Source organism: Mytilus trossulus, chromosome 14, assembly GCF_036588685.1.
Source record: "Mytilus trossulus isolate FHL-02 chromosome 14, PNRI_Mtr1.1.1.hap1, whole genome shotgun sequence".
Taxonomy (NCBI): Eukaryota; Metazoa; Mollusca; class Bivalvia; order Mytilida; family Mytilidae; genus Mytilus; species Mytilus trossulus.
Genome location: NC_086386.1, coordinates 61,731,586 through 61,748,835, shown reverse-complemented (window position 1 = coordinate 61,748,835; position 17,250 = coordinate 61,731,586). Strand labels below are relative to the sequence as shown.

Genomic DNA, 17,250 nt, shown 5'->3' with positions numbered 1-17,250 from the left:
GATGCCATTGGATTGTTTCAGACTAATTGTTACATATCTTCATAACAATAAAGCAAACATTTTGCACTTGTTCTTTTATGTATATCTTTAAAAATGGTGGAGGAAATGCAAAAGCAAGGAAAAGTCGAAATTGATAACTTGACCTTGACCTTTAACCTTGACCTCATTTTCAAAGTTAGGACTAGGGGCCTCAAATAAAAACATTTTATGGTGATACAGTTAATGGTTAATGAGTCAATAACACATATCGTACAGGTAGATAACTCCTATAAAATTTCATCAAATCTGTTCGATCCAAAAAAGCCAAAATTTCCACAGGATGTAACGTACAATTTGTAAAAAGAATTTTGTCAATATCTTTTTTTGTTAGGAAAGAGAGGCACACATTTTAAAAGTGTTTAAATAAATGCAAAAAAAGCGAAAGTCAAAATTTAAAATTTGACCTTGACCTTTGACCTTGACTTCATTTTCTGAGTGAAGAGCTAGGGACCTCAAATAGAAATGATCCAGGGTTTTACGGTTAACAGTTTGTGAGTTAATAAAACATACTGACAAATTAATTTTTTTTTAAAATAGATAACTGCTATAAAATTTCATCGAATCTGTTCGATACAAATTATCCAAAAATTCCACAGGATGTAACCAACAGTTTGTAGAAAGAATTTTGTCAATATCTTTTTTTTACGAAGGAGATGCACACATTTGATAAACAGTGAATAGGGAGATAACTCTTACAAAGAACATTGTTCGTCTTAACAGGGTGAATTTTAAAAGTGAATAAACTGTACAATACAATATAAAAAATATCTAAGCGACTTATTGCGAAAAAAAATTCAAAATGTGGCGGAAAAAAATAAAAAATAATCAGAACAAATACAATATGTCTTTCCACAGAAAAGTCGAAAGACCTACTAAAAACCAATTGTTTAGAGAACAATTGAAGGTCTTTCCACTAAAAACCCTGTATTTTAATATGAAAGTGGTAAGATTAGGATTAAAATCTCATTTTAATCGTCAAATGATAGCTTATTGTACGCTGATCCAAAAATATATGGTTTCTATACAATGTTTTCAAATAAGGGAGATAATTTGTTACTTCCGGTTTGAAAAATGTTCTTTCCGATACTATTTGAATATTTACTTGACACTAATCCCAAAAATATCTGGTTATATATACTTTTAATAAATTTAAGAAAAAAAAGCTATTTCCGGTTCATACAAGGTCACTTCCGGTTGTATTATTTTTAAGGTTAAATGGTTTGAAACTTAATGCATCAAGTCCTATGGCTTTATCATGTATCATATGAGGTAAACGCAAAGGTCAAAATCTCCCTTTCTCGTTCAACGTACCCTTGCATTCAAAATTTACGTGTTTGGACATGTCTTAACTATAAATTTGGTAAAAATAATTTGTCGATATTTTATATTGTTTTTGGAAATACGGAAAATAAGCCAAATTCAAAATTTTAAATATTACCCTGACCTTTGACCTTGACCTAATTTTTTTGGGGCCAAGGATTTCAAATCAAAAGACCCTAGGTCTCTGTCACTAATGGTTTACAAGATAGAAATTCATATCACTTATATCAAATGCATAAGTAGAATTAACTCTCATATGGAGTGTTCATATCGCTTCTGTCAAAATAGGACAAATCATGCAAAGGATATATATAACAAGCAATTTTATAAAATAAATTCGTCGTTTTCTTGAACGGTTATGGAGGAGATGCGACAGAAGGAAAACAGTGTTCGGGGAGATAACTCCTACAAAGAAATTTATTTGGTTACGCAGTGTAAATTTCAAAGGCGCATAAATTGTTCGATATTATCTACCAAATATCTTAGCGACATATTGCAAAACAAATATTTATTGCAAGAACAAAATTAGGGGGAAAAAATAATCAAAAGAAAAACTATCGGTCTTTCCACAGAAAAGTGGAAAGACCTACTAATCAGAAGAAAACAATAGGTCTTTCCACAGAAAAGTGGAAAAAGTGGAAAGACCTAATAATCAGAAAAAAAACCAATAGGTCTTTCCACAGTAGGGAAAGACCTAATTATACACACGGATTGAAATTAGGATATATATCGTAATATTCATCAGATACAAGAAGTGACTTAAGGATGTGACTTGTACTTTCCATGATACACATATCATGGCGGCCTGACTTTATTGTTGGAGGAAGTCGAACTGCCCTGTGAGAACCTGCGACTTTATGCCGGAAAATTTACAATTTTAATCTATCAAGATTGGAGTCTAACGAAGCTTGTAACGTGCTGCAGTCGAACTCAAAAACTCAATGTTGAAAGGCTAAGGATTACTGTAAATGAGCTACTCAGACCACTCGCGAACAGCTAGAATTTAAATATAAATGGCACTTGGGAAAAGAAAACATGCAAAGAAGGACAAAGCAATGAACAAACAATACACGGCATTTACGACAATTGCGAAATCAACAGTACTGTATTTGTGCATTTTGGGTTTGAAATATCCATTTGGCTTTTAACTTTTTTGGTGTCGAAATTTATCCGAGAAACGTGTGTCATAATTACAATAATCAATATCATACAATTTTTATTATTTTATTATAACTGTAGATATTTTTTACTAAATGTTGTCTTCTGTCAGCATTAAGATTCAGGTCAACGTCCAGTGGGCTCACTGAAACGATAAGATTGTATCTTCATCATACATGATATCATTGACGTATGAATGCTACTGTTAAAGATGATTATTTTGATGATACCAAAACTTGAAAATCAAAAAGTTTCTGTGAATACAAAATTCCAAAATGTAAAGAAAAAAGTATTCATTTAAAAAAACAAAGACAGAAAATCAGGCATTTTTGAAACCTTTGCAACTGATTTTTATAGTTTGTCCATATGTTGCGCTGTTTCCCCACTGTCCCAGGTTAAGAGGAGGCATGGGCCCTGGTAACATTTTTAATCCCGCCAGATTCTGTATGTGCCTGTCCAAAGTCAGGAGCCTGTAATTCAGTAGTTCTCGTTTGTTGCTATATATCATATTTGTTTTATGGTTCATTGGTTTTTTTAACCTAAATCAAGCCGTTAGCTTTCTCGATTGAATTGTTTTACATTTGTCATATCGGAACCTTTTATAACTGACTATGCAGTATCCGGTTTGCTCATTGTTAAAGGCCGTACGGTGACCTATAGTTGTGAGCTTCTATGTCATTTAGTCTCAGGTGGAAAGTTGTCTCATTCACAATCATACAACATCTTCTTTTTTTTAATTTTGATATTATTTGAATATTTCTCATGCATAGTTAGTTCAAGAAAACTAGTTTTATGTGCACATACTGTAAGGAAATGGAAATCAGTAAGTTGTTCTTGCTAATTGTATAAACGTAGTTTGGCTTTGCACATAATATTTCAATCTTCGGCATATTCAAATATTGATATGAAACGAGGAATATCGTTAAATTGACAAAAGTTATGTCACAAACCACAATACGAAGATAGGAAAAAAGGCAATCGCTATTGATGTACTTGACAGACATATGATTAAGATGTTTCAAAACACATCAAATTGGGAACCAATTTTTTGCTCGTTTCCTGAACAGAAACTGCCAACATGTCTGAATTCACACTATTTTGTGGGATATATTGTATGCCAATTATCCTATATATTGTGTTTACTGTTGCATGGACTGAACGCTACATGTCCATATAATGGCTATACCTCAATATTAAATAAATACATTTGATGTATTAAGTGTCTTCTGATTGGTTAAAAGTATTACTTTTATTTTCAATTTGTCAATTGTTATGGCGACACGCCCACTTTTACCTGAACTACGTTTTTTCATACGCCAACATGTAAGTACGTTGTTATTGATTACAATATCAATAATATAAAAAGTTCTGTGAGCCTTATTTTTGACAGAAATTTATTTATAATGAATGGCATTAATTTATTTTGAATTTATTGAACCATAAAATTAATTTTTGAGTCTTTACATTTTACACAATCCGCTTAATTAATTTTATGGTTCAATAAATTCAAAATAAATAATAACCATTCATTAAATATATTACATGTCGGTCGTAGTACATACCTACACGCAAATTCATCTTGAGCATGATTTCGACTTATTCTAAAAAGAACGATACAATATGAACATAATTCCTTAAATAGCTTATCTGTACAAAAAAATCATATTATTTGGTGTAAACTTAAACTTACCAACAAATCAATCCTCCACAGCACTTTCCCTCCTTCAGTTTAGATGGTGCACATTCGGTCTTACAACCATAAATACAAGTTCTGAGACCTGTAAAAAAGCACAACACGTGATGAATTTCATACGTCCGAAGAGCTTCTCTGGATTTACATTCATCAGAAACACTCCAAGCCGAATATGTGAAATGCGTAGATGTATAAGGACCGAAAACGTCATGTTAAAAAGCTATTAATCAAATATAACCTAAAAGAAATTGCCAAATCCATCTAATGCCAACTTAGTTAAATGGGATTACTGTACATATCATCAAAGCATCATAATAATTAGTTATTGAATTTGCAGTTGAACTTATTTTTAGTACTGTATTCATCCGTAAATATGTCTGACGTTCTTTGAAGAAAGGTTTTTGATTTCCCTTTCATGTATTCTTTTTATAAAGGCAGTCATAATTTTCGATGAATTCTTTTTATTTTTGTTGAAGATTTTCTGAAAGACAAATACTCATATGTTTGATTTTTGTTTTACGTCAGATTTGTTGATCGATTATTATTATTTTTCATTAGATTATGTATTATTATTTTTCAATCCATTGCACTTAACTAGATATGTCCATACTACTCCTAACATTTTGTTTTTGTGTTTTTTTTATAGCCATATTACTTACATGGAACCGGTCCCAATATCGCAGTTGGTGTACAACAAAACCTGTTGCCACAACAGCCGCTTATATCTTTGGTTCCATCACAGGTTTCACCTTCGCTCATACACGTAGAACCATCAGAACATGTGTCTAGATATAAACGAATAAGGGATTAAAAAGATTTCTCATATCGGAAACAGCTTTGTGATGAATAAAAAGATTTGCTTAATCTAAATTCATATTTCAAAGGTGCAAATATACCAGAATCACAAAAAAGGTAAACAAAATAAAACAAAATAAAACAAAAACAACAGTTATGTAAAGTTGAACTGGAAAAAAAAATGATAAAAAACCTAACCATTCTAAACTGATATTTACTTAATTGGTCGGTCGGATTTAATACATCCTGGATAACTACTTCCGAATATGCAGCACCAATAAAGTATTACATGTGTCAGTTTGTTTATACTGGACGGTTTTCTTTTTTATTGATTAATATCATTATTCTATTCATAATATAAACGACCCCAATATCATAGTTTGTCTCAACTGTAAAGGAATAGCAAATCAAAATTATAACATCTTGTAACAACATAGTACAGATGGGTGCAGTCCTAACCTATGCAGCAATTTAACTTGATAACCAGTCATTATGACTGGTCAAAGATCACCTGTGACCAGATTTAAGACTGCTCGAACCATTGATTGATATAGTCTAGTGTTTTATTTTTACAGTTTTTAATACTTTATAAACGATTTTATCTAAACTATTTGAAAACAAAACCGATAAGAATAAGCTTCTATTGAACATAATTTCCTATCTGTTTTATTCCGATGCTCGGGGACTATACAGATTGATCAATATTTTAAATCTGATAACTACTTAACATTTCACTCCAAAATGAACATGTGTTCAAAGTTGACATGACAACAAACTACACTAAAACACTGTATCCTACTGAAAACAAAAATTTAAGTTTACCCGATACGAGAGGAATTGATTATCAGACGGACGGACGTATATACAAAAACATAATGCCCCTCCTATTAAAGAAAAATAACGACAAATTAGCATAACAATTCAACTGACTTTGTTTGCGCATAAGTTCATATTACATTGCCAAGAGAGAAAGTTTAAGACTGGTCATCTTAGCTTGCATTACAGAATACGTTTACACTGTTGACGCACTCGGTCGCGCTTATCTTAAAGTTTGTATGTGTCTCTTCGTTTTCGGTTGTTGTCTTCATTTGTCTGTTCTTAAACGATTTAAGAGATTGCACATTGGTGAACTAACGTTTTTTTAGTTTATCTCATGAAAATTCTCTATTTTGATTATATTTACCGAATTAAATTTTAAATTTAAATGTTGAAAATATGGAAGCCACAGAATATCTTCAAAATTATTCAGCTTTGCGTATGTGAACCGTTCATTTCTCACATTTGTATTCATGGCTAGCATATAGGCCTTGACATTAGTTATGCTGGTCGATAATCAATGCTACAATAATTATTGCTAAAATAAATTCGTTACTTACCAGTACATTTGCAACATGCCTTCCCACAATTGCACCTGACAGATAGTTTTTCCACATTACCTCCTAATGATGGACATGTATTAGAGTCTGAACAATTTCCACCTCGTTCGGTACATGCAAAGTTCGATTTGCCTGTAATTTAATAACAAATTATTTAAGAGATGATAAGTAAATCAAACCCTGTTATACTACGAAAATCTTCAAAAGGTAGCATATTATAATCGTGTTGAATGGATCACTGCTTTAACTAGATAATTAAGACAATGACCAGAAGTAAAACGATCAAAAGGGAAACAAACTACAAAATCACTTCACATAAAAAGTAACAATTAAACTCCAAAGTCAGATTCCTAATAAAAACTGTCAATTATCTCACATATATAGAATAAATTATGAACGTACTTTGATCTAAACATTTGTGTTGAATAACATTTTGATACATTTATGTGTTAGTGTTTCTTAAAAATAGGATGAAATTAAATTATTAGTCTCAATAAATTGATTGGTATTTGAAAAACAATACTGAACAACACTTTCCTTCCGATATAATTTCGATTTTTGCTAAATTTACTTGTTTATTGTCTTTCAGTCCCGAAATAAAACGACGAAGAATCAACTCACAAAATCTCTTCACAGAATTTGTTTTTAACAACACTTTAATAACACGAACCGAAAAATCCTATTCCTCAAAGAATATCAATTATTCAAAAGGCGTTGATGAATAGCATATGGAAATCTTACAAATTGACAGTATGCGGTGTACAAATGTAGCACTTATGTTAAACATTTAACACAATCTATATAAAACTTAACTTAGACAAAGCATGTAAGTTGTACTTAAATTTGATTAGGTAAACCAACCAATCAGCAACCTCTGCGTACATCGATATATATTTGTATCGTTCATCATTATCAAAAATCCTTTACAATAAACACTTACCTTTACACTGATTAATCATTGTTATTGCCACTACTAAAACGAGCAGAGCTGTTTTCCCCATATTAGCTAATTGAAAGGAAATTCAGAAGATGCCGGATAATACGATTGTTGTAGCTTAAATATCTAAATGAGTCGGATCAATGGACCAATAAGAAAATTATGTTGCATTATGGGAGTGTTATTGCTGTTGGTTTTCAATTGGTTCCTACGTGGGAATTGCATGATGATGATAGATGTGTTAAACGTCCTTGACAACCAAAGGCAAAGGACGTTGCGTTTATACTCTTTATGAACCTTCAAATATAGAAATATAACCACTGCTTTCTACAGATAAAATATTTTTAATAGCAACATATCTATATTTACGATGATAAAATCATTTTCAACCATCAAAGGTATCGCTCCAACAAATTGAGACAGTACACGACTGCTCTGATGCGTTTAACTGACATGAAACAACACATGGAATACAAGAAATTTCGTTACAAATATTGCATTATAGATCTTTATACGGTCGGAATTATACATAATAAATTATGAGTTTATTTACAACAACTGGGTCGATGCCACTGCTGGTGGAGTTTTAAAGTCCCCGAGGGTATCACCAGCACAGTAGTCAGCACTTCTGTGTTGATATTAGTTATCATTGATAGGGTTATAATTATAAATTAACTGTTGACCAAAATTTGAATTTTTTAAATACTAAGACTTATCTACCTCAGGAATAGATTACCGTAGCTGTATTTGGCAAAACCTTTAGGAACTTTTGGTCCGCAATGCTCTTCAACTTCGTACCTTTGAAGGCCTTTTTAGCTTTTTCATATTCGAGCGTCACTGATGAGTCTTTTGTAGACGAAACGCGCGTCTGGCGTAAATACAAAACTTAAATCCTGATATATATGATGAGTTTATTTACAGAAACTGCAATATATGATTAATTCATTTGTATAATATTTCATTATGATATTGATAAGATATTCTAATATATATTCAGATATAAAAGCAAACTAAAAGTACAGCAAATTAAAAGAAAGTACAGCAAATTAATGATACAAGCTAATTATGCAAAAATGAATAGTGAAAGGCGTATTTATTCATTCTTAATCATTTTCTAATTGATTATGCAAATTATGTAATTCTTGATGTTGTAGGTGTAACATATTTCTTACTTCATCATCAATATATTTATTATGCTATCATCTGCGGAATTTCATATGTATCTTTCTATTTACACTGTATTAAAATATAAATAATATTTATATACATATTATTAGTTATCATAATATAATTTGTCCTTATCTGCGTAGTATCGTCTATTCTAGACGATCCGGTATACCATAAAATGCTGGTTGGTCCTTTTTATAGACTTATATATATATATATATATCATGTATATAGAGAGATAATTCAGCTGATCTGTAAAGATTCGGTCTTCAGGCCTTATATATCATATACTGTGTTACGACCCTAGATAATACTGACGAGGAAAGGTAACACCCGGCCACCGAAGCATCATTATTGTAGATCCTCGGTGGTCGAGTGGTCTAGCGCGTCGGGCATAGTGCATAAGTTCGAATCCCGGCCATGGAAGAACAAATATTTGCTTCCGGAAATTTCCAGGTCTAACATTATTGGGTAGATATTAAGACGAATTATATATAATATAAAAATATATAACTCGTCTAAACATCAACCCAACAATGTTAGATCTGTGAATTTGCCTTCGCAAATTTTTTCTTTTTCCCTCAGGATTCGAACCCATGCTACTGATATATCGTGACACCAAATCGTCTTCACTGTAACCGGCGCGCTAGACCACACGACCTCCTGGGCTTCATAAAAATGAAGCTCTCGGTGGGTGGGTGTTACCTTTTCATGTCAGTTTTAATCTAGCGTCGTACTACAGTACATGATATATAAGGCATGAAGATGTTATTTTTACAGATCAGCTAAATTGTCTATAGTAAAGGATCCTACAAATTAATGTAAGATACAGTTCCAGAAATATTTATATTTATAAGTACGTCTGAACCAGTGACACCTCTACTACAGATTTATCCATCGGATCACCAGCAGTGATGGGGATACATGGCTGTGTACATTCTGTATATACAACTCGTCTAAACATCAACCAAACATTGTTAGATCTGTAAATTTGCTTTCGCAAATGTTTTGTTCTTCCCTCGCCGGGATAAGAACTCATGCTACTGAGATATCGTGACACAAAATCGCCTTTATATTTATATATATATATATTTGATTATTAAATAAAAATTGAAAAAATGACAAATTATAAATTCTGCATAAAAACTATCTAACAAAATTTGACCGTAAACAAAGCAATTAGTATGGGCTGCCAAATAAAAGTCCACAACAATAGACGTAACTAATGACATCGTCATGAACAACTTCATTATCACTAATGATCAGAGGTGAAACTAGGAAGATATTTGACGCTATCGGTAAATTTTGTGAAATTGAATTTTGAAATGCAGAGTATCAGGTATTGATATTTTTGTATTTCTGTTTACCTTTTTCGCAAGTTTACGAATATTTGATATATATACTATGGCATACTAAATGATCTGCATATCATATGCCATTTATTTGCAAAGCTTCAGTTAACAACATCAGACATTTTTTATGTATCTATAACAACGAATCAAGATTCAGGTCGTCGTCTTGGTTGAAATTCAAAAGAACATAAACACACCCATGTCTATTCAGAATTTCCTACTTATGAAGTGTCGTGTAGGTATATCTTGAGTTGCATATGAATGGTTAAGACCTTATTCCGTTATCAAGCAGTAAATGTAATGTCATTATCATACACAAATGATGAAAATTATTACAACAAGGAAACGTAAACAAACGAGGCTAAATGTGTTATAAGCCATTTTTTTTATACATATAAGACATTTAAGTAAACTTGTCAATTAAATTAATCCAAACCTATCCAAATACGTTATTGTATATAGTTTAAGCATTTCACTAATTCAGTTTGTTCCGTTCTTTTACGTCAATTAATTAGTACGTTTATCTATGGGAACGGCAAATATTTGCCTTTACCTAGAGCGCTTCGATCCAAACGAATTGCTGTATGTGTCCTATTAGAATAGAAATAATTCATGGGGGCTTGAATTTATACTAATTTAACCACGGGTTTGCCATTTATGCCTGTATTTACTCCTCGCTGTCGCTGGTTTTTTTCTAAAACATAAGTCATTAGTCGATGAGACCGATAAAATCATGACAGAAACAAGTAAAAAAATGAACAAACAGAAGTCTACAATACACTACATAAAAACGTAAGTCAGATCAACACGAACCCATCAAGCAAGGAATGATATAAGGTACTCTGGGTAGGGATACCAGGTCTTGCTCCACATGTGCCATTAATGGAGTTACTCTTATAAAATATACTAGTCAACAAAAGTAACGATACAAGTCAATGCATTTTCCATATATCATGTATACAATGAAATTGAACACACTTGCCCAATTGTTCTTATATTTACAGATTGTTATTTTCTTATCAATACCTTTAATTTAAAAATCGGAGGACTTACCTTGTTTGTTTAATATACCTAAGCTTCACAAAAATCAATACAAACAACGGTACATTGCCGGCTCATCTGCATGGTTCACTAAAAATTGTCAATTAGATTGACTAAAATTCTGTCAGAAGTCAAAGAGGTTCTTCAGAAATACTGTGAAACTGTTTACTTGCGTAGTGGTATTAACCATATGTGGATTCTTTAAAATTCTAAAGAACTAGATATTTTACATCTCGGTCTTTTTCTGAAATTATCTACTCAAACATTTTATTTTTCAACCCTGTATACCACCATTCCCCATGTGAAATTGAAAAATCGCCAGACAGAGAAAATCCACAATGCCTTTCAACATAAAAATGGTAGCATACACTAAACATTTATTACTTTGGGATATCATAAGACCTACATGTATTTTGTTAATAGTGAACAAAAGGGTAAAACATGCTACACAGAAGAACAAGTGATCAGTATGCTGGAGTTTCTCATCGACAGCATGTTTATTGAATTTGGAGTAGCCATTTTAACACATTGTCTGCATTCCTATGGGAACGAGCTGAGCTTCTCCTTGCCGACCTCTTCTTATTTTAATATGAATCGAAGTTCCTTCAGACACTTGTTAAAAAACAAGAAGATCAAAGATGCCATATGATTTAATTTCACTTTAAGATATATTGATGATGTTCTTTCCATTAACAATCCGAAATTTTCTCATTGGGTTCCATTACTATATCCCCCAGAACAAAAAAATACAGAAATAACAGACACGGCTATCTCCGACTCATTTTTAAACTTATATCTCGAATTTCACATACACATTCCCCTCAGTAACAGAATCTATGACAAACGAGACGATTATAATTTTGAAATTATAAATTTCCTCCACCTTAGTAGCATTATACCAACTTAACCTGCATATGGGATATACATTTCCCAACTTATTCGATATTCAAGAGCTTGCAGCGCCTACTCAGACTTTGTAAAACGTCACCAGTGTCTGAGTAGAAAGTTGATGAACAAGGGGTATGTCAAAGAACGTATCTTCCTTTTTCTAAAAAGTTTATCGGAAGGTACCAAGACCTTGTTGATATATATTCTATATCAGCTTTACAAATAATACATGACGGTCTTGATGTATAAATTCTGCGTGCTGACGTTGTTTATCGTTATATTGTTATTAGGTCTTTCCACTTTTCTGTGGAAAGACCTATTGTTTTTCTTCTGATTATTTTTTTTTTTTTTTTTTTCTTCCGCCTAATTTTGTTCTTGCGATAAACATTTGTTTCGCAATATGTCGCTTAGATATTTTGTATATGATATCGAACAGTTTATGCGCTTTTGAAATTTACCCTGCGTAAACGAATACTTTTCTTTGTAGGAGTTACCTCCCCAAACACTGTTTTCCTTGTTAGCGCATCTCCTTCGTAACCGTAAAAGATTATGACAAATTTATTTTACAAAATTGCTCGTTATATCCTTCGCATGATTTGTCCTATTTTGACCGAAGCGATATGACCGCTCCATATGAGAGTTATTTCCCCTTATGCATCTGATATAAGTGATTTGAATTTCTATCTTATAAATCATAAGTGATAGAGACCTAGGATCTTTTGATTTGAGGTCCTTGGTCCCAAAAAATGAAAATTAGGTCAAGGTCAAAGGTCAAGGTCATATTCTGATATTTGAATTTGGCTTATTTTCACTTATATCCAAAGACTGTATAAGATATCAACAAATTATTTTTACTTAATTGTTAGTTGCGACATGTCTTAAGATATAAATTTTGATTGCAAGCGTACGTTGAATGTAAAAGGGAGTTTTCTCCCCTCTTGTATGTAAAAATACGCGTTTGGTGATATAACTCATTAACTAAATATAATTAAGACCTATGGTCTTTTGATTTGAGGTCCTTGGTTTATGACCTTGAAATTGATCTCAAGGTCATAGCTTAATTTGACGTTCTAGATTTTGACCTTTGCTTTTATTCTATATGTATACATGATAAAGATATACAATTTTTAGAAAAATGTATCAAACCATTCAACCTTGAAAAAAACAACCGGAATTGACCTTTTGTAAACCGGAAGTAGCTATTTTTTTGTACTTTATTAATATAAAAGTATATAAAACCAGATATTTTTGGAATCAGTGTCAAGTAAATATTCAAATATAATCGGAAGTAACATTTTCCAAACCGGAAGTAACAAATTATCTCCCTTATTTAAAAAAAATGTATGGAAACAATATATTTTTGGAATCAGTTTACTAGGAGCTATCATTTGACGATTGAAATGACATTTTAAGCTTAGTTTTACAACTTTTCATATCAAAATACATTGTTTTGATGGAAAGACCTTCAATTGTTCTCTGAATAATTGGTTTTTAATTAGGTCTTTCCACTTTTCTGTGGAAAGACCTATTGTTTTTCTTCTGATTATTTTTTTTTTTTTTTTTTTCTTCCGCCTAATTTTGTTCTTGCGATAAATATTTGTTTCGCAACATGTCGCTTAGATATTTGGTATATGATATCGAACAGTTTATGCGCTTTTGAAATTTACCCTGCGTAAACAAATACTTTTCTTTGTTGGAGTTATCTACCCAAACACTGTTTTCCTTGTTAGCGCAACTCCTTCGCAACCGTAAAATATTATGACAAATTTATTTTACAAAATTGCTCGTTATATCCTTCGCATGATTTGTCCTATTTTGACCGAAGCGATATGAACGCTCCATATGAGAGTTATTTCCCCTTATGCCATTGTTATAAGTGATATGCATTTCTATCTTGTAAACCATTAGTGCTAGAGACCTAGGATCTTTTGATTTGAGGTCCTTGGTCCAAAAAAAAGAAAATAAGGTCAAGGTCAAAGGTCAAGGTCAAATTCAAAATTTTGATTTTGGCTTATTTTCACTCTTTTTCATTAACTTTATAAGATTTCGACAAATTATTTTTACTAAATTGTTAGTTGCGACATGTCGTAACTTAAAAATTTTGATTGGAAGGGTGCGTAGACAATAAATGGGAGTTTTTGCCCCTTTTATATTTAGAATTATGCGTAAAGGGATATTACTCATGAACCATACATAATACAGACCTAGGGTCTTTTGATATGGAATCCTTGGTTTATGACCTTAAAATTGAGGTCAAGGTCATAGGTTAATTGGACGTTCAATATTTTGACCTTTGCTTGAAATTCATATTTATACATCATTAAGCCATAGGAACTGACATTTTCAACTGAATTTTAATATTTTCATATCAAAATAGATACTTATTGGCGGAAAGACCTTCAATTGTTCTTTGAATTTTTTTTTTTTTCTTCCGCCTAATTTTGTTCTTGCGATAAACATTTGTTTCGCAATATGTCACGTAGGTATTTTGGTATATAATATCGAACAGTTTATGCGCTTTTGAAATTTACCCTGCGTAAACGAATACTTTTCTTTGTAGGAGTTATCTCCCCAAACACTGTTTTGTGAGCGCAACTCCTTCGCAACTGTAAAATATAATGACAAATTTATTTTACAAAAATGCTCGTTATATCCTTCGCGTGATTGATCCTATTTTCACTGAAGCGATATAAGCGCTCCATATAAGAGTAATTTCCCCTTATGCATTTGATATAAGTGATATGCATTTCTATCTTGTAAACCATAAGTGCTTGAGACCTAGGGTCTTTTGATTTGAAGTCCTTGGTCCAAAAAAATGAAAATTAGGTCAAGGTCAAAGGTCAAGGTCATATTCTAATTTTTGAAATTGGCTTATTATCTCTTATTTCCAGAAACTGTATAAGATAACGACAAATTATTTTACCTAAATTGTTTGTTGCGACATGTCGTTACACGTAAATTTTGATTGCAAGGGTACATTTAACGTAAAAGGGAGTTTTCTCCCCTCTTGTATTAAAAAATATGCGTATGGTGATATAACACATTAACCAACTATAAATAAGACCTATAGTCTTTTGATTTCAGTTCCCTGGTTTGTGACCTTGAAATTAAGGTCAAGGTCATAGGTTAATAGGACGTTCTAGATTTTGACCTTTGCTTTAAATTCATATAAATACATCATAAAGCCATAGGAACTAACATTATAAACTGATTTTTCCTATATCAATATCAAGATAGTTCTTTACAAGTGGAAAGACCTTCAATTGTTCTCTGAACAATTGGTTTTTAATTTTATTTGTCTTTGTTCTATTATTAATATTACTTTTACTGTTTGGTCTGTTTTCTGTTCTATCCATTTGACGTGGCTCGGTACTTATACTTCCCGCCAATGTGTTTGTATTATTTTAAATGTTTGCTGGTGTGTTTTGTATATGCGACTTTTTGTGTTTATTTCTGGATAATTTTAAATCTCGGTCTGTTTCTGAAATTAATTCCAACATTAATTTCGATTTTTAACCCTGTATACCAGCATTTCCCATGTGAAATAATGTTTTTTTTTAAATACACATTGAACGACATGCTTCCTACCTGATATTTTAGCAGGAAAAATAAAATAAATATAAAAAAAAAAAAAAAAAAAATTAACAGGGAGTTTTGGCAAAATTTAGATCCACCCTTTTTAAAAAAATACTGGTTCCGCCACTGGTTATTCACTGAGAAATCAAAAAGAGAAAACAAAAATATAGATCCGTGTGTTTGTTTTCCAGATATTAGCCCATGATATTTTAGCAGGAAAAATGTTCTATCTTCATTTTTCATATCTTTAGCTTACAGATATTCTCACAAAGTAATAAAACATTTGTTAAGGTGTGATATTTTAAAAAGTCAGCACACACGGGACTCTTTAGTTGACATTCTTGTCATTATATTGTACACGTTTATCTCGTCTGGTGTTGTTAGCACGAGAGAAACCTTTATCAATGTCTTTTTTTCAGTAGCCCCGATATTTTAGGTGACCGCGAAGCTCTTGTAGGCGCCATTACGATTATCATTGAAGAACAAATCCGTTTTATTTATTAGATATAATTGCCATTGTCAATGTACTTTGATAGATGCATGTGAAATTCCGCTGATGAAATCATAATAAATATATTGATGACGAAGTAAGAAAGATGTTACAAGTATATCATCAAGAACTTCATATTTGCATAATCAATTATATTAACAAAGAAAAACAGAGCCTGTCACTATTCAGTGTTGCATATTAGCTAGTAGCATTAAAGTACTTTAATTTGCTTTTATATCTGAATCTATCAAAGTATTACATCAATATAATGAAGAAATATTATACTAATGAATAAATGAAATTTCACATTTTCTCTGCGAAATGGGTTATCCGAAGGCCGAAATCCACCAATTTGAATCACCACAAAAACGATTGAATAAGTCAAGAATAATGCCATGCAATGAGCTAAAGGAAAAGATGACGTTGATATGATGTCAGAATATTTTAAGTCTGTGAGGTCGGTGAAATAAATCAGAACTAAATCGGTCTATAAATAAACATCCTCATCGTTCTTTAAATATGTCAAAAGCTGCTGAGGTGTCTCCATGACAAATATTTTAATGATCTAGCAGACAAAGCTTCACACAACATCATTTGTGTATGTTAAGGACATTACATATACTGCTTGATAACGGAATGAGGTCGTTACCATTCATATGCAACTCAAGATTTACCAACACGACACTTCCCAAGTAAGAAATTCTGAATAGACATCGGTGTTTTTATGTTCCATTGGAATTTCAACCAAGACGACGATCTGGATCTTGATTCGTTGTTATAGATACCTAAAAAATATTTGATGTCGTTAATTCAAGCTTTGCAAATAAATGACATATTATATGCAGAAAGTTTAAATGCAGAATATATAATATTGTCATTTTTACAATTTTCATTTAATATTTATATATGTAGGCTTTTTGGTGTCACGATTTCTCAGTTGCATTGGTTCAAATCCTGGCGAGGAAAGAACAAAAAAATTGCGAATTACTGTTGGGTTGATGTTTAGACGAGTTGTATATACAGAATGTACACAGCCATGTATCACCATCACTGCTGGTGATCCAATGGATAAATCTGTTGTAGAGTTCAGACGTATTTATCAATAAAATTATTTATGTAACTGTATCTTACAATAATTTGTAGGATCCTTTACTATAGATAATTTAGCTGATCTGAAAAAAAGTACATCTTTATGCCTTATATAAAATGTACTGTAGCACAACGCTAGATTAAAACTGACGTGGAAAGGTAACACCCGGCTACCGGGAGCTTCATTTTTATGAAGCCCATGGTCTAGCGCGCCGGTTACAGTGCAGGCGATTTGGTGTCACGATATCTCAGTAGCATGGGTTCGAATCCCAGCGAGGGAAGAACAAAAAATTGCGAAAGCAAATTTACAGATCGAACATTGTTGGGTT

At 32.0% G+C, this 17,250-nt stretch overlaps 1 protein-coding gene across 1 annotated transcript; it reads right to left on the bottom strand.

Annotated features, from left to right (window-relative positions):
- Positions 1-2,599: 2,599 nt before the first annotated feature.
- On the bottom strand, positions 2,600-7,428 carry LOC134695924 (keratin-associated protein 17-1-like). Its single transcript, XM_063557413.1, has 5 exons — positions 7,322-7,428; positions 6,382-6,513; positions 4,870-4,995; positions 4,208-4,295; positions 2,600-2,662 (listed from the first exon to the last, which is right to left on the bottom strand). The coding sequence occupies exons 1-5, from the start codon at positions 7,380-7,382 to the stop codon at positions 2,644-2,646; spliced, it is 426 nt and encodes a 141-aa protein (XP_063413483.1). The 5' UTR covers positions 7,383-7,428; the 3' UTR covers positions 2,600-2,643.
- Positions 7,429-17,250: the final 9,822 nt, after the last annotated feature.

Excerpts from the sequence above, each read along its gene's own strand:
- LOC134695924 (XM_063557413.1), bottom strand. The coding sequence starts at position 7,382 with ATGGGGAAAACAGCTCTGCTCGTTTTAGTAGTGGCAATAACAATGATT. Across the intron at positions 6,514-7,321 it reads AATGATTAATCAGTGTAAAG|GCAAATCGAACTTTGCATGT; the intron begins GTAAGTGTTTAT and ends ATTAAATTACAG. Across the intron at positions 4,996-6,381 it reads GGCATGTTGCAAATGTACTG|ACACATGTTCTGATGGTTCT; the intron begins GTAAGTAACGAA and ends GTTTATATCTAG.